Below are 18,499 nucleotides of genomic sequence, written 5' to 3' on the forward strand. Positions count from 1 at the left end.
GCTCTCCTCTTGGCCATTTGTGAGAGGCACATGTCGCAAACACAGATCTACTCCCCAGACTCCCTCCTCCAGGAAAGCATTTGGCTGAAACAATGCATTTGATTTTACTTTTTCTTCTTTAGCTACGAAAACTCGGTGTCTAGCTGAACAAAATATTTGAAGCATTCACTTCTATTCTGTGTCCTAAATAATTAAAATGTTTTCAGCTGCAGAGGCTATTAGCTTTTTGTGAGGGCTTCTAACAGTTCTCCCACACTTAACCACGTTGCCCTTGGCTGCTGGGGTGCTGGTCCAACCGAAGCAGGTAGAGGAGACCAGTGAGTCCCAGGGTAAAGTGGGAATCCCAGCAGGCAGGCTGAGGTAGGACCTGCCTTGCCTTGTGTTTTCACTTCACAATAACAACAAGAACAAAAACAATTTTTTCTGCTTTCCTAGCTCTTTGATAAATGACACAATCAATATCCCAACAACTGATCAGTAACCAGGCTAATTAAAGCATCCAGCCTGTAAAATAGAGCTGTCGTGGAGGCCTCCATTAGTGTCCCAGCCAATAAAAAATATAATGGATTTTTAAACATGTGCTGCCTCTGTGAAGATGAGCTGCAGCAGGGAAGAAAGTGTTTGGGGAAAGAGAAAAACAAAACCAGGTCATAACCCATTTTTAAATACCAAGTCTCTAGGCGCAAACAGCATCACAATTCAACCTGAAGCTCATCCTTTGAAAAACATGCTTCTGTTCAAAATGATTCTGATTCAATCAAGGGCTCATTATGTATTCTTCCTGAGGTTCTCATCAAAACTGTTTACCTATCTTGTACAACTGGGTAATGTGGGGGAGAAATAACAACTTTATATTTTGACTTTTCTTAAGTAGCGTCTTCATTTCTTTTCAATATCGGTATAATGTTCCAGCAATTACGCTGGCATTCTTGCCAAATCTAACTAATTGATTTGCCTGATGTCTGAGCGGTGCTTAGACCTCCTCCGGGTTATGGATGCTTTGCTATGGACAGAGGGCACTTGCTGCTCTGTGGGAGAATAGAGCAAAAACAAGTGTGTACCACATACACTGTGCACGGCATACGCATGACACAGTGAGGCAGATTCAGGAGACCACATAGCTGTGTTTTTTTTATTTATTTAATAAAGATAAGCTGTACATTAGGCTTCTGTCTTTATAAGGAATAGACTCTTTAATCTTCATGGCTACCACAAAGATTTTCTATAGCTGAGAGGCAAGTGCCTGCTTGTTACCCATGGCAAGCATGTAAATATTAGGGAAAGAAAATGTATCTTTGTTTAAACGTCCTCATAAAAATTGCTTTTTGTAAGAGTTCCTGTTCCTGATCGATTCCCCGAGGAACTATATTAACAAGACACATCTGAGGATGGGTAATGAACAGAGAGTTAATACTTTCTTCTGATGGAATAACGCTGATCCCATTCCACTCCGGAACTAAAGATAGAGATACCGCTCTAAAGAAAAATGCCAACGCAAAGTATCCCAACTCCATGGGCCAGGGCATCACATCCACCCACTCCTTCCACAGGCATTTTAGAGAGAGAGATGGAATGAGGGACAAGGGAAGGTAAAGATATCTCTAAGTCTATTAAATCCATACTCATTCTTTTCTCTTTTTGTTTCGTTTTTGGCCTCTGTGTGAATATGGCGTTCCAGCTGTATTTCCTCTCTTTTCTCTTAGTTGAGGTACCTTTGTTAAAGGAAATATTAAAAGGAAGCTGTAATATGCAGATATATAACAAGGGGTGACTGAGACCTCCCTTATGCTGTCCTTCACATCACTCTCCAATAAGTGGGTTCCTTGCATCTCAGGACTCTATAGGAAGGACCAAATTACACCAGACAGGCCCTTTCCTCATGCTAGGTGGCAGGAGATGAGGACATTCAAACTATGTACATAAGTGAAGCCATTAAATATTCATGAAGACTCTGTCACTTAACCAGATGCACATGTGGAAAACAAGCTCATTCATTATATATAGTCTCCAGTAATTGGCCAATTTACATTTATTTAACATCTACAAGGTTATGTTCAAACGATCATAAAAGGTACAGTTACTCTTTTCCAATAGTTGATAATCTAGCAAAGGAAGAGATGGTTTATCATTTCCCTACTCAAGACCACCCTGTCAGATGAAGTGGGTCTCATATGTAGCTTTTCCATTCCTTTAGCAACATTTGCTGGGAGCCAATCACATCTGGAGAAGTGAAGCTTGACAGTGGATAAACCAGGTACCAGTATCTATCTTCTACACATGGAGCACTCACACTAGCTGTGGATTTTCATGGCCCAGAAGAGCAGATTGAGGATTTTAGTGCAAGTGGTCCATATACAACACAAGGAGCCCCACTGACATACATATATTTCATTTTGATAATCTTTCATTTTTAGATTTTGGTTGAATTTACTAAAACTAATGTTTGATATTAGTTTTCTAAGTACTATATACTCTAACTCTATATAAAGTTATACTACAGAAACATATTTTGGCCTTAGATACTATCCTAATATGATGATGTATGGTGTGCTGATATTTTTGTTAATTTTTATGAACTTACTCATTTTTCCTGAAGTATTTTTTAGGAATATTTAATACTTAATCTTTTAAAATATTGTTATAGATCAATTTTATTTATATTTTTATGTAAATTAAATGTTTTGGTATATCAGCATTTAAGAATTATTTTATACTCCTTTTACACTATATTATTTTATACTATATTATTTTACATGTAAGTTCATATGTAAGTGGACATTTTCCTGACATTTAAAAAGCACAATACCAAAAGTTATATTAAGAAGGATGTTTTCTAAGTAAGTTCAGAACCCTAGGAATTTCTGAACATAAGTCCTAGTAAATACAGACCTGTGATATTCAATAAATGATTTATTTTATATGCATATTTTCATGCTTTTTATTGTATCTAAAATATACAACCACCTGTTTCTTTCATACATCCATCAGAGCCTTTCTGGGGCATATTTCTCCAAGTATAGACTCAAAAAATGTTTATCTACCCCATGAGTGATTGAGTCTGGATATTCTTTTGACTAGCAATTTTCAGCAAAGTCAAGAATGTTATCACCTCCAGTGGTCTCTCCGGCCTCCTCAGTATCACCAGCTGGATCATGCCCCGGATGTTTCCTTCCATGGACATTGATCTTCTCAGCGTTTCCATGGCTTCATGGTTGGACTTGCCCAGAAGAGTTTCACCATTAACAGCAACCAGTTGGTCATTCATTCGCAGACGGCCATCCTGAGGCAGAGAGGAGAAAACAGTGTGAGACAGGAGAACATGGTGTGATAGGTAGCTGTTTGGAGAAAAGTTCAAGTATGAAGATGAGACCGTTAGAAGCGTGAACCTTAATTCTTGGGGATGATCTATTTTCAATGGCAGGAAGAGGTTCTGGAGCTTATCAACCAGTCACAAATACTACCAATTGTGATCTGTGTGAAAGGAGTTATTTTTAGAAACCGTAGAGTCCTGAGCTGCAATAATTTAGACATTTCTGATGGTTCTTATCTAAATCTCTGTCTGGCAAGCATATGAATCATATGCTCTGCTTTGGCAAAGACCCCGTTGGGACTCAGGAATCGGGGTTAAGAAACAAAGGCTGTAGCTATCTTGCACAAGGAGGGTTCGCATTTTCAGGCATGGAGAGACATGCTTAAAAGCTGTGTGCTTGACAGCATAATGTCCCTTGTAGATACCATTGCTAGTCCTATTGAATGGAGAGAACAGATTCTTCATATAATTTTCTCTAACTCAAGTGCAAACTTACTCATCAACTAGAAGAAAACAGATGTGTGTAGTGTAGGACCAATTTGTCCTAATAACCCTGGCAGGAAAGCTTGACAAAGGGAATTGTCAGGCTTTTTTTCTGGGATATTCAGGCTAATAAATACTTTCATCCAGAAGAGACACCATTTACCACTAAAGCACCAGGACCCCTGATGTGTGGAGAGTCAGCCTCACCTATCTTTCTATCATTCAAGGTAATTCATTCAGAAGTCATCTTCAGCAAGAAGCCTTCCGTCAGTGATGGCTCCGGCAGTGGCCGATAAACTGGGAGACCAGCTCTTCAGGAAGACAATTTGGGCAGACTACAGGGCGTCCCCTCTCTACGAAGACGGGGATGGGGGTGGGGAGGAGGGAGGGGAGGGAAGAATGGTGCTTACAGTGTTTATAGACTGGAGACTGGAAACTGTCCCATGCTACTAGACACGAAGAAAGCCACACGGTCCATATCTAATTAGAATCCTGTCCTGCTTCTGATATTAATGCAGTCAACAGAAATAGGTGTAGGTATGCCTAGTCATTTACTTTTCCAGAGACTTCTTCTGTTAGCTGCCTCCTGTGATAGTCACAGACCCAACAAGTTAAGGAGATTGGTGTTTTTATGAAGTTTCTACAAAAATAATCAGAACTAGGGAATCATAACTATAACTTGTCACTATAGCATATCAGATGAGACTCACTCAAGCTCTGGTTTGGTGAACTTTGGCCCCTCAGCCCCTCTTCTTGCAGCCTATAAGCTATAGTTGTACAATGCTTAACTAAATGCAAAAGAATTCTTGCCAGGAGGTGGTGTCACATGCCTTTGATCTCAGCACTTGGGAGGCAGAGGCAAGCAGATCTCTGTGAGTTCAATGCTAATCTGGTCTATAGAGTGAGTTCCAGGATAGCCTAGGCTACACAGAGAAACCTTGTCTTGAAAAATCAAAATAATAATAATAATAATAATAATAATAATAATAATAATAATTATAAATAATTCTTGCAGTAAGAAGTATCTGGAAGTTCAAATGAGCACAATGTAATGCAAAAGTAAAAAGAGGAAAAAAAAAAAACTCCCTGAGAAACGCTCAGAACAGATAGACAGTGAAGACTGGAAACGAGTCACTGAGCCTCAGAGAGAAAACCCGAGGTCTAGTTGGTAGGCCTGGACTAATACAAGGGCAGATGGCCAGAGGAATTGTCCCTAAGGAACAGGGGAAGAGAAGGCGTGACAGCTGTTGGTCTAGACAGCATTTAGAGACATCCTACACATCACCTGGTGGGTGGAGTCTTGGCAACACAGGGCTGCAGAGGCCACCCGAAGGAGTCCATGCTCACTGAGAACAGCAATGAGATGCCAAGGCACTGGGATCAACAGAGAGTGTGTAGCATCAGATACAAACTGCTCAGAGGCCTGCCTCAAGGGGATTTAATGTCTCTTCCCTCTGGCTTTGGAACTTCACTTAACCTTTACCCTAATTTACCAAGGAAGAAATCTCCTCTCTTCTGCTATCCAATTGAGAATTAGGCACACAAAGAATAGGATTAAGCCTCCGTGAAATGGGGAGATGGGTAAGACAGCCACAGCCTTAATGATTTAGTCACATGAAAAGAAGCACAGCTGGATCTGTTCCAATTTGTCATATGATGCGGGGAGGACCTTTGGGCTGAATCTTGTCACTAAAATTCTCCTACCGTGGCTGGAAGCTGATGTGCAGATTTTAAAGATGAGGAGGAAGGAGAAGAGTTGGATATGGACACAGGCACTGTCATCAGGAAATGAGCCAGTTAAGATCTACAAAGGTCTGTCAACTGGGAGGACACCTCATCCACTACGATAGGAAGAGGGACAATAAAAACTGAAGGAATCTGAGAAAGAATTTAATGAGAGGGAAGATGTGAGAAGAAAACAATTGTATATAAAAGCTAATACCAACAGCTATTAACATGAACTTATTTCCAGTTGCATTCTAGTCTCAGCCATCTAGATACATTCAAGTAAAATATGTTTACTACAGTCAAGTCCCAAACAGAAAGACAGGTCAGGTGACTCAACCCAGGGCCTCTGGAATTTTTTTCTGAGACATTCACATTTATCACATGTGTCTCTAGAGAGTTGTGGTCACAATAAAAAGCCACACACTCCCGTTTGCAGGAGTGGCTGTCCTCTTGCCATTGGTGTGTGCTTCTTGCTCATAAGATAAATGATGGATAATTTCATTAACGGCAATGCCAGGAAGGCCACATTGTCTTAACATTTAGAATACCATCACAGAGCTCTGGGCTTAGAAAGGTCCTCAGAGGTCATCTGGTCCAAACTCTTCCACTTACAGATGAATAATACAATGCTCCAAGAAGACGAGGCATCGTTTATCTACCACCTAGTAAGAAAAGGCACTTCCATATGTATTGGAACTGGCTTGGCTGGTTAAGATCAAGGTTTGTAAAGAACAAAAGAGTCCACGTCTTGAATTCACTAGGATTTCCTAACTATATGAATAATAGTAACTCATCCTCAGAGGGGAATTGCTTCAAGAAAAGACTTTCAAAACCAGTGAAGGCCACAGGTAACTGTTGGAAGAAAGCAGTATTTGAAATCTAGGGAGATACCCAGACTGCGTGGGCATAGGAAAGTATAGGAGATGCTTGGGAGCAAACTGGAGAAAAAGGAAAAGTCTGCCTTCTAACTACATGTCCCTTACTAGACATCATCTAAAATGAAGTTGCTGGAACAAAGAACTTGCTACTCATTCAAACATATTCCTGAACATCATGACTATCTTTCACTTTGGAATCATTTTCACCAAAAAGTTAGTTTTCTATGATATTTTTCTACTAATATTATGTTCAGATAGGTATGTGGGCATGATAGTTAAAAACCCACAACTTTATACGCATTCATACAAATGTCCATGGATGCTACTTAGCAATTTTAGCATGCCTGTTTCATCACAATCTGGGCCACGCTTATGCTTTTCAAAGGAATAAATCTTGGGTTTTGCAAGAAAGCTCAGAGGGCAGAGGCACTTGCAATGCAAGCCTGGTGACATGAGTTCGGTTCCTGCAACCCGCATAAAGGCGGAAGGAGAGAACCTACTCCCCAAAGTTGTCCCCTGGCTTCTACATGTGTGTCATGGCATGTGTGCTTACATATACAGTCATCATACACACATGTGCTCACAGTAACAATAATAAACAAATAAATAATTTTAAAGACAAAGGAAACCTTTCTGCCTATCTTGCTATCAACAGAACACTAAGCAAAAGACCCAGTCCTTACCTTTGGCACCCAAAACAATGTTGAAGAGATGGGGAAAACAGGAGTGAAAACAGAGTGACTTCCTCAGGGTACTTTAGTGCAGACATGAAAAACTCACATTAGGTATGTCTCTCTCTTGCATGTGCTTGGGAAGGCTTAGAAAGTCATCAGTTCTAACCACTTATCATAAAAGGAGGGATCAAAGGCTCAGAGACTAGATGCACAAGTAATACATCTCCCTTCTGCAGAATATCTGTGGAAGCATTTTGTGTGACTTCTTCTAATCATTTCTTCCAATGAACTTGTGATATAAATATTACTTCCTACCATATAAGGATGTAAAGACAGAGGATTAATTGATTTCAAAAGGGTCTTAGCATGGCCAGTTCTTATATCTCCTCTCTTTCCTTTTTTGAGACAAAGTCTCAGCTTGTATTACAGACTGATCTCACTATGGGACTCACGATGTAACCCAGGCTGGCCTCAAACTCATAGCAATCTTGCCTTGCCCCTCCAGTGATGAGGATAGGTATGAGCTCCTATTGTACTATTTTGATTCCAAAATCCATTTCTAGAAATGATTAAGGGTACTAAAATATTAATAAAATACCTTATAAGTTTCTACTGTGTAGTCATTATGCTTAAACTCTCTCAATGCATGAGATAATTAAAACCTTACGATAACACTATTTTTTTTTTAAAGAAGAAATTGAGGCTGAGAGGGGTTGGATGAATTGTTACTAGTCATGTTCTGGGAGCAGATCTGAACCAGGTCTGGGTCACTCTGGAGTCTTGTTTTCAGTCCCTTGCTAATAGTCTTTAAGCTTTATGGGTACTTGGATCTCTCTGAGAATCTAATAAAAGTTATGGATCCTAGTCTCTTCAAAGCAAATATTTATACCAGGGTTTCTCTGCAATGGCACATTTGGACCAGATAATTCTTTGCAATAAGGGGCTGTCAAGTGTGGTGCAGGATATTTCCTGTGCCTCCCACAGAACTGCAATGACATCCAGGGGCTCCTGTGACCTTCTAGCTCAGCTCCTAGTGCTCAGCTCCTGAGTAGCCCCTGTTCTGAACTAGTGATGAAACATGGCTCCATGCACTTCTGTTAGTCTGTTTGTAGAAACCCCTCCATGTAAGATTGTAGTGATGCTAAGATAAAGAGCAGGATTCTGCAAAGTCCGAGAGAGGCAAGGGAGCTGTCTTTCCCAGGGAGAGTTGGCTGTGGCCCAAGGCTAATCCACATTAGTCCAGGGTGTTGAGAGGATTAATCATGACCAGATGTTGGCTCCTGCCTCGGCATGCTTCTAACAGGACCCTTGGTAAGGCCTCTTGAGATATTATCAACACCCAGGGCCCAAGCCCCAAAGTCAGACTTCACAACATACATTCCCCGGAGCAGCGGACACTCCAGGCAAGGTGGCACCTGATTATTGAGACAATTTCCCAAATGAATCCATTTGAAGGTTCTACAATTAATCTATGACAATATCTGCCTATTGTAATTTTGAAAAGAAACCAAAGCATAAGACAAGTCAATGTGAAAAAAAATAGACTTCAGTTTGTTATCATTTAAAGTCTCTTAGAAACAATAGTTTGAAAGGACATGAATAAACAAAGCACTTTGAAGCACAGTTCTGGAAAGGAAGCCAGCCATACTGGATGTCTGTAGTATTCATTTTATACTGTCTTACCCATGTGAGAAGGTTTCACTTCATATCATCTGCCCCAACACATCTTAGTTGATGGAGGAGGGATACCCTTCCCCAAAAGAGCCCTGCTGGTATGTATGACTTTGCCCACACCCTTCCTCCTTTCCAAAAGTCCTTTGCACTTATTAGATATCTCCTTATCCTTTCTGGCAAGGCTTGGCAGCCATCTTGCTCTCATCGTTAATCTCCAGCACAACTAAAGCCTCTTTTTCCCACCATTCATGTTACTATAGCTATTTGTCTGTTGCTGCCCTTATGGAATTAGTTTCTCACATATTTAATTTAGTATCCTTCGCTTCCTAGATTACAGAACGAGGACGTTTATTCTGTGTCTCCAATCTATTATAGATTGCCTAACTCACTCCAGGGGCTAAAGAAGTGCTTGCTAAATTGAGTCACTTGAAAAAAAAAAAGTCTTTCAGTCAGGTACATTGGGACTAGAATAAGTTTCATCTATAACGAAGAAATCATTTAATTTATAAACTGTACCTAAGAAGAATTGATGAGCACAGGCTGGCTTGATTACTTTTTGTGTACTGGCCCCGTATCCACTTACTCAGCTACTGTAAACCCTTCGATGGATTTAATTCAGTTATCATCTTTGGAGCCTCACTCCGTTTGTATGGAGCAGAGCAACAAAGTCCCAGCATCCTTGGCGTGTGGAAATGTTTGTAAGGAAACTAAAGGACCTTCTCTAGAGCACAGGGGCAACCATGCTCAAAATCATTTTGATATAATGCTTTCAAAATAGAGCCTAATCCTTTTCGCTTAAAACATACAGAAAGCCACTGCAATGTACGGCTTCCTTCAGCCAGAGTGAATTTTATTATTTTTGCAGCATGGAAGTTTGAGAAAGCCTGACTTAGAGTCTCAGCGCTGTTTACCGGCCTATGGCAGGGTAATAACATTCTGCGCTTGTTTTACATCTTCCTGTTTCCTGCATTCCAAGTCCTTTTCCGCCCCTGCCTATCTCCTTCCGGATTCTGTGCTCCTAATTTACTTTGGCCTGGAAAAGCAGATTAAGAAAGCTTGTTAAGGCATATGTGTTATACATGAATCAGGAATATTCTGCATGAATGCATAAACAGATTAGACTCTGAGAGATCTTTCCCATTGAAAAAAATGTATGATATTTACTTTTTTTTCCCCCTTCTCTATGCTTTTTTTTTTTTTTTGTGGGGGCGGGGGCAAGTAGGCTTATTAGTTTTGATCTATGACAACTACCTGAGGTACTCAACTAGTATTCTTGTCTTATATTACATATATCTGCACATAATTTACATTAGCTACAATTTCAGGGTTTGTTCCAGGAGCAGGTGTGCCAATGGCAAGACAACACAATATGGCCTGAGTATGTGGAAAAGCAAAGAGAAAACAAGGAAAGAGCCGGGTCCACATCCCTTTCAGGTTTACATTCTCAGTGAATTTACACTTCCCGTCAGGCTCCTCCTCTGGAAGGGCTCACCAGCGCCCAGTCGCATCCCTCAAGGGGCCTTTGGGAAGACATTTAAATGATAAACTATTTTTAATAGGTACTATTTATGGACCCGCAGAACCATCCTGATAGATCAATTTGTATAGATTGCCTTTTTCTCTAAGACTATGAAGTCACACATGCTTTTAAGTTTGATGAGATACCGGTGATACCCAAAACGTACACCAAGATGATGCAGTTTCAAATCTTACTTGGTCCAGACCACATGGACTTTTTATTTATATTTGCAGAAGTGAAAAAAAATTAGAGGTGATAAAGATTGCAAGCAAAGCAATGATGGAGGCTGAACTGAGACCATAGAGTGTTAGAAGGTACGTGATGAGACCTCTGTATCAAGTCCCAATGTCTAAATTCATAAATAAGCATGATTACATGAATTAATACCTGCTAAGAGTTTTGATGCTTTAAAGGAAAACTGGATGACAATTATTTTCCTTATTTGTCTAGTGGTTTCCTTTTTGTAAAAACATATAAAACTGTTACTGCTTATGTAGACTACAAATGTCTCGATTGGTTTTCCAGTTCCAATTTGTAGTTGTCCATTTGTGAATGGGGACTACTCATCAGTGCTCAGTTCTTACATTTGAGGGTGTAAAATGTAGCTGCCCATAACCCAGACTGCCTGGACCTCAGTAAGAGGAACAGCTAGAATGCCACTAACTACCAGTGATGCCTCAAAGTCCTCCCCATGGCAGGGAGTGTATCAATTCTTAAAAAAAAAAAAAAATGGAGAGTTGAAGAAATCATTTAACATTAGTGTTCCTTAAAAAGCTGTCCCTTTTATCTTCCTTTGGATTCATTAATTATAGATATGCCATGATTTATAGATACTGGCAGAAATGGAGGTGGAAATTACTCAGGCTGGGAGCTCTGACCAGACTCCTGTTAAGAGGGTGGGATGCTCTAAATGATCCACATTACCAAGGACCCAGGAATCCACATCTGGTCCTTACCCTTCTGCTCCTGTGGATTTTCTTCTCCTTAATTCAGTTTAATCATTTGGAATTGATCATTGTGAATACTTGCATTAGGTAAAATTCTCAGATCCACTATGAAATAGTGAAGATTATGTAATTCTACATCTTTAAGAAAAATCACCCCAAATTTCTTGATCACGCAGAATCAAGTTACTTAAATGATGTCTATTTCATATTCTGGGTGCATATATTTGCAATTAGCTATGCCAGGCATTTTTCCTTTACTTAATTTCAGTATCATCAAGTAGTATTTATTAAGCACAAACTGGGCTAAATTAATTTTGTACAGAGTAGCAGTCTTAAATGCATTCTCTCTGTTTAAGGGTCCTTAAATAATCCATCGACCTGATACATGACATTTGTTTCCCTTAGGTTAAAAAAAAAGCTCTTCAATTTGAATTTTTATCTTGTTATTTCAGGGCTTCAGTAGGGTATATTCTACTCCTAACATCAGCATATGAAAAGAGTACTAGCTAGAACTAGTGTGATGCACTGTATGGAATTCTTTCTTATGCTTATGCTAGTGCTGATGATTTTCCTAAATTAAACAAAATAGATGGATCTTTTCTAAAAAGTAATTCCAGTAAAAAAAAAAAAGCAGTCTAAGTGTAAGCAATAAACATAAAATAAATAAATAATAAAATATATTAAATTTTATGTAATATAGTTCATAAAAAGCAAAGCAAAGGAAAACCATTGTACTGGAAAATGTTGAGCAAATGATTATAAATCTAAAGTCTTCAAAGTGACTATAGAGACTTTGAGTGACCCTGGGGAAAATACAAAGTGATAGTTTAATGCAGATTTAGAAAAAGGGGGATACTTTTCCAAGTGCAAAACTGACAACATGTCTTTCCATTAACAGCAACAACAGCACGTTTCACTTGAAATTCCAACCACAAAAATGGACTTGAAAAAATCATCATCAAGGACATCCTGATTTCATCCTAGTCACAGCTCTTGGTTGTAGAGAAGCAGACACATACTCTTATATTTGGTTCCTATAAGCAATTACACTATCCTTTGGGGGACAAACACCCAGGAAGAATGATAGAAACTGAAATAAAAGTAGAAGCCTGCCACTGAGTAAGCATGCTCCAAGTACTACAAGCACACTCCATCAGTACTCCAAGAAAAAGCATTGTGCTGGTGTGGTCCATGCCAGCGTGTGAACAGTGATGCTTCAGAAGGCTCTGAGAGGAACGCCAGATACCATGGCCACCTGTAACTGCATGAGTTTTGCAAAGCAGAACTTCTGGGTGTTATTTCTCCTCATTCGTGAGTGTGGGAGTGTTGCATGTATGTATACACCAAAAAGATTGTGCTCCGGTATGCATGGGTATGTCACTCATGTATGTGTGTGGGGAAGTCAGAGATGACATCAGAGTGTCATCAATCACTTCTCAGTCTCTGAGCATTCTTTCTTTTTCTTTCTCCCCTAAGTTTTTGGGGGGTGTTTTTTTTTCATTGTCTTTTCAATGTTCTGAGTTAGTTAAGTATTTGGATAATTTTTGAGTAAGGAATACCTGTAATTCAGCTTGCCCTGAGAATAGCTCAACTTCCTGCTTGTTACCCAAAGAGCACCCAAGAGTAGCTGCATGCTTATAGTAGCAGATAGAGGTTTGCCTTTTTATTAGAAATAACTTGAAGCGGAAACAAGAGGCTCAAAAGCGGTAGCGTGGTAGGTGAGAGGAGAGACAAGAAGGAGGCCCTCAGTCAGAGCCCAAGCCATTCTGAGATTTTACATCTGGCGGGAAGTCTGTCTTTGTTTATATCATCAGAAGCTCCCAGGAGAATGCAGCACACAGAATCCACAGGAAGAATTTGGTCATACTTTTCAAAGTAGTTTAGTTTTCAACAATCCACCTTCCCTTAAGGGAAAAACACCTTGAGAACCAATTAGTGGTATGAAGGGCTGGGAGAAAAAGATCGGGCTCCAGTAGGAAAAATATTTTGTTGATTTCAGGTAAAATCCTAGGGCCAGATGCTAATATGGATGTCCCAGTGCTCATCTCCCCTGCCCCAGGGACACTGCAGTCTGTTACATTTGTTTCTCTTCAACCAGGACAGGAACAAAGTCTCCAAACAATTTTTGGAAGACATAATCCAGATTCATGGAACAGGTGGCAATTTTCTGAGGAGTAACAGCGGATTATTGGACTAGCAGAAAAAAGAGAAAAATACGATTTCCTTCCCCTTAATCGGATTCCTTGTGAACAAGGCTCAGGGCTCTACTGTTCACAGTGAAAGAGGTAAACAAGACAAATGGATACTAACCATTCACAACAAGGCTAAATTCATGATTGATGCCTCTTACTGTTCAACATCAGCTATAAATATGCTGCCCAGTGCTCTTCAATGGTGTGATTGTCTGACTCAGCAGACCCGTGTCAGGCAGGAAATTTACATAAATGGAAAGTGAAATCTCTCAGCAAGAAATGGGACTGTAAGAGATTGCTTAGGCAAGGGGCTGGTTGATTCCACAAACGAGTATGTGTATTAAATCACACACCAATATATGTTGGAGCTGAAGCTATCACCCATTGTTTTAAAAAAAAGAAACAAAAAAAAAAAGATGTTTGCTTTTAATTTCCAAGAAGTCATCTCACTTTCAATTTTACTTGGAGTAAATTCTTCACAAAAGAGCCGTCATTAGAAATGAGAAGAATACTATCCAGCAGGTGTCCACAAACAGCACCTGCCCTTAAACACAGCGCACACTTCGACTGCTTGTTTAGAAGGATGAAGATGATATAAGACTAAGCCAAGGAGTAGCCCCCGTGTCCAATTACACGGTTAGATGTTCTGAACACTAAAGCACTGGAGCACCAGCTACAGAGTCTGATTTTATAGTCAGCAAGTCCAGATTACCACATATCAATAGAGCCTCGAGATCACTGTCGCGTGCAATCCCCCTTTTGATAAAATAACATAATAAAAAATGGGAAAATGAAGACTAAAGTTAGAGAATACATTTTAAATACTTATCATGGTGCCTAGCATCTACCAAGCAGGAAGCAGAATGGATGTTGCCATTGTTGCCATTGTTACCATTCTGTTTCCCTTCCGTTCCTGGTTGTATTATTTGAGACACATGACAGGGTATTTCAGATTCACTCATCTACCTCATTTCTCGGCCAATCCCCGCACTCACACCTCTACCAGTTTCACTGTGAAGACCATGATTTTTGATCCATGACCTTGGATTCAGTCTTACAACTACTCTGACCAGTGTTGTATGTGTGGTGTGACAGTGTGCCGTTTCAGAGTCCGCCATCGTAAGGCATCTCCCATTGCAGCTAGCCCTCTGATATCTGGTAGGCTGCTGCCACAGGGCTGGTAGAATAGGTGGCATATCATGCCTGTAGACCAACAGTGTGACAGAAAACACCTAGCTGCCCCGGAACCTCCACCACCACTAGGAGCTTCCCGGCAGAGCCATGAGCAAAATAAAAGCTTATTGATTAAAGTGCTGAGCATTTATGATTACGTCACTGATCACGTGACAAAAAGTTGAGTCGGGTAATAAATTAAAGAGTTGCAAATCCCCGAGTTCCAAGAAAGAAGACGTTAGCTTAGTGTCTAAATTAAAGGAACGGTAGAAGTGGGAGACATAGGAAGGCAATGGTTCAGTAGAACAAGGACAAGACCTGGCTATTCCGTAGAGTTTAAGCAGGCCTCCTCAGCTTTGGTGTGCGAGCCGGCACACATGGGCAACAGTAAGAGCATTTGCAATGGTTAACATGCTTTAGAGGCTTTGGTAGACACTGAGCCAAAGACTATGTATCAATGGTTCTCAACCTTCCGACTGTTGAGACCCTTTAATACAGTTCCTCATGTTGTGGTGATTGCCAACCATAAAATCATTCCACTCTTACTTCATAACTCTAATCTTGCTACTGATAAGTCATAATGTAAATATCTGATATGCTGAATATCTGATATGGGACCCCCAAAGGGGTTGTGGCCCACAAGTTGGGAACCACTGTTCTATGTACAGTGTGTCTTAGTCTTAATAATAGTACTAGCACATAAGCACTACAAACTTTATGACTTCCTAAATGAGGAAACCAGGGCCAGTTTGGAAGAATAATTTGCCTGTGTTTACAGAGAAAGGGAGAAATGAAGTTAGGATTCAAAATCTAGAATATCATTACACAGTACGAGTAGATGGTGACCAGGACCACAAACTTGCTTTCCCGTTCTGCGATCACTTTACCCCTCTCAGCCTCTTGTGTTCATTAATTATTTAATCCCCAGGGCCCTTATGGACTAGGTTCTGCAGGTAACAAAATGACAGACAGCTAGCCAATATCCTTGCCCACAGTTTCACATGGACGCCATGGAGTGGTCGTGCTGGAACACTCAGCTAACTATGAGAGCATGTTACTAGCTTTGGACTCACAGCCCGCCAAACTGTGAAAGAGTATGGCCCTAACAGTCTCCATCTTCCTGGAACTGTATAAGCTTCCTCAAGTGCTTACAGGCAAATACACATTCTGGGCACTGGAGTTATCTTCAGGTGTGTGGAGTGATGAATGACCTTTAGTCTACAGTCATTCTTAGAACCTTTTAAAGCTTCAATTTTTTTTTTGCAAGCAAAATTCTCTCATTTGTTGCTTTCTTGTCAACTCACTTCTAGTTTTGTTTTTCAAATTGTATAGTTTTAGGCGCCACTCAGCCAAGTTATAGATTTGGAGGACTCTAAATGGAGCAATCCAAAGGATGGTAACCATGATGAGCTTTCAGAACTACCTTAGGAAATATGAAAACATGGAACTGCTCCCCAGGTCTGTTCATACACATTTCCAGTGTCTAGCGGGAAAGTCTCAATGGATCCCATCCTTTAGAGATTGTCTCTATCTGGGCTTCAAGCATCACAACTACATCCCCAAGTACCAGAACCCAGGCAAACACCACATCCTTACCTTGAAAGCAGCACCTCCATGGATGATAGATTTGATAAAAATCCCCAAGTCAGTTCCGGTTTCTCGAGATTTATTCCCTTTCAAGCTAACCCCAAGGCCAGCGGACCCGGAGTCATTCAGGGGAATCTCCAAGGTGAGTTGCTCGCTTGTCTCTAGGGAGAGTGCGTAGCAGTCAGGTTCTCCTTTCTGTTGGGAAGAGTGAGAGAAGAGGGCTGATTATCAGTTGATCCTTCTCAGATGACCTGAAGCAGATGCAGTTGGCAAGACAGGATGGCTGGACCTCTGAGTTCTCTCTCTGTAAGATGCTACCACCATTATCTACCACACAGTGAAGTACTCTCTGGGGATAGAATTTGGTGATGGTTGAGAAAAACAGCCACCTTGTAAGGTGAAGTTGTACAACTTTTAACATTTTGTAGACATTTGGAATCTTGGTAGGATATTTAAAATAATGATAGAGGCTGAACTCAGTGAACGTCAGGTTTCAGAAGGTTCCTAGAGATCATTCATTCTCCACATCTTCATCATCTTACAGATGAAGATGCAGAGCCTAATATATGGAACATTGTGAAAAGTTTGGAGAAATATTATACTTACATAATTTAAAACATAACATTTATGAAAACCATAGTATTGGTGAAGATTAGCAATAGGACACAAAGCACAGGGAAATTTTCATTTTAAAGTTAGAGAAACATTTTTAATGGCTATCATTGAATTCAATTTCATCTTATCAAAAATCAATCTGTAAGCTTATATCATTGTCTAACAGAGGCCCCTAAAAATAAATAGGTTCTTAGACTGCAATAAAAAGTAATTATGCATAATAAATATTCATGTCCTCTCTGACAAATGACACCTACCCACTAGCAAACTAGTCTGCAAACAGACAGAGTGTGGTGGCAAAAGGCAGCTTATGGGCCAGCTCTCCTGGGAGAAGTATGCGGTTAGTCATATTTGGTACAGAGGGTTTTCAGATATACGGGCATGAGAATCAGCATGTGCTGTGCATGTGGTAATTGCCTGACTGTCTCTCCTGTACCTCTTCAAGCTTGCAGGACTGTGGAAGTGCCAGAGTGCTTAGCTGGAAAATTTGAAAATGAGATATCCCTGAAAACCATCCACTCATTCCCGGCCAGCAGTTACTTCCTCTCTGTAATTATGTCTAGAGAGTCTCATCTTAAGGTCACTTTGAGGTGACTCCTCTGTAAAATTGTGTATTTAAAACATCGTCACGACTGTCTATGTGTCAGTCTCCAATCCATATAAAATCAGAAGTAGCAAAGAACCCATAATTAAAACAGGATTAAGGGGTCTGATCATAGCCAGATCTACTGCCCTGACATTTTCAACCCCGACTGAAAAAGACAAGAACCTGTATTTAACTTGTAAAGGAAAGTTCTTTCAATTGCTTTCATTGTAAGTGAGGTTTATTGGACTGATGCTGACAAAAGGGTGTTCAAAGAAATGACACGTCATTTACAGACATAATGTATTATATATATACATATATGTATGTATATATATATATATATATATATGTATGTATATATATATATATATATATATATATATATATATATATATTAGCTGAGACACAAATAGAAAATTCTGTCTGGAGTCAAAGTTATCATCCCTGGTTGGTTTTTTTTTTTCTCTCTCTCTCTCATTGGACTGCCAGAATTCAGCAGTAAATGTAAACAGTTAGCCTTCATCTTTGTCTTCCAATCTGCCTAATTTAGAATCCATAACATTTTACAGTCACTTATGTTTCTGGGCCTCTCTGGGATTAGGTTAATTTAAGTCTAATAAAGCTATACAGAATTAAACTATAAATTAAAGGGCAATTGTTCGCACTGTACATTCTGAATATTTTAGGAGGTAAAACTAGAAAGTTCTTTGGCTACTACTAAATGAAAATTATTTTTAAAAAACGAACTCTACTTTAGAAATGTAGTTATACACTGTTTATGGATGGGGATATAAGCTGATAAATACACTCCTAGGGTGCATGACTTCATGCGGCAAGTGTATAGTGTCCTTACACATACCAAAACAGCTTGTGACATCATGTGGTGTACGGCTGTCTCTTCAAATCACTTATTTTATGACTAAGGAGTTTTCACTTGACAACTGAATTTGACTAGTTTGATAGTCATTATATGTTGTGGAATATTATTTTAAGGTGTGTTACATCTGTTTATGCTGTGGAACATTTGCTTAATGATGCAAAGATGTGTTACATTCTTTTATGTTGCATTTGTTGAACTCTGTGAAGCTGTGTTACTTTGCCTGTCTAAAACACCTGATGGTCTAATAAAGAGC

General features: G+C 39.8%; 1 protein-coding gene across 1 annotated transcript in view; it reads right to left on the bottom strand.

Moving 5' to 3' along the window:
- The window catches only part of Pard3b (par-3 family cell polarity regulator beta), a 978,380-nt gene that overhangs the window by 414,514 nt on the left and 545,367 nt on the right, over positions 1-18,499 (bottom strand). Inside the window, exons 11-12 of the mRNA XM_006975013.4 lie at positions 16,175-16,360; positions 3,110-3,280 (exon numbers count right to left, since the gene is read on the bottom strand). Of these exons, the coding sequence (XP_006975075.2) occupies positions 3,110-3,280; positions 16,175-16,360 (357 nt within the window). The remainder of the gene's footprint in view (positions 1-3,109; positions 3,281-16,174; positions 16,361-18,499) is intronic.

Source organism: Peromyscus maniculatus, chromosome 13 (genome assembly GCF_049852395.1).
Source record: "Peromyscus maniculatus bairdii isolate BWxNUB_F1_BW_parent chromosome 13, HU_Pman_BW_mat_3.1, whole genome shotgun sequence".
Lineage (NCBI taxonomy): Eukaryota > Metazoa > Chordata > Mammalia > Rodentia > Cricetidae > Peromyscus > Peromyscus maniculatus.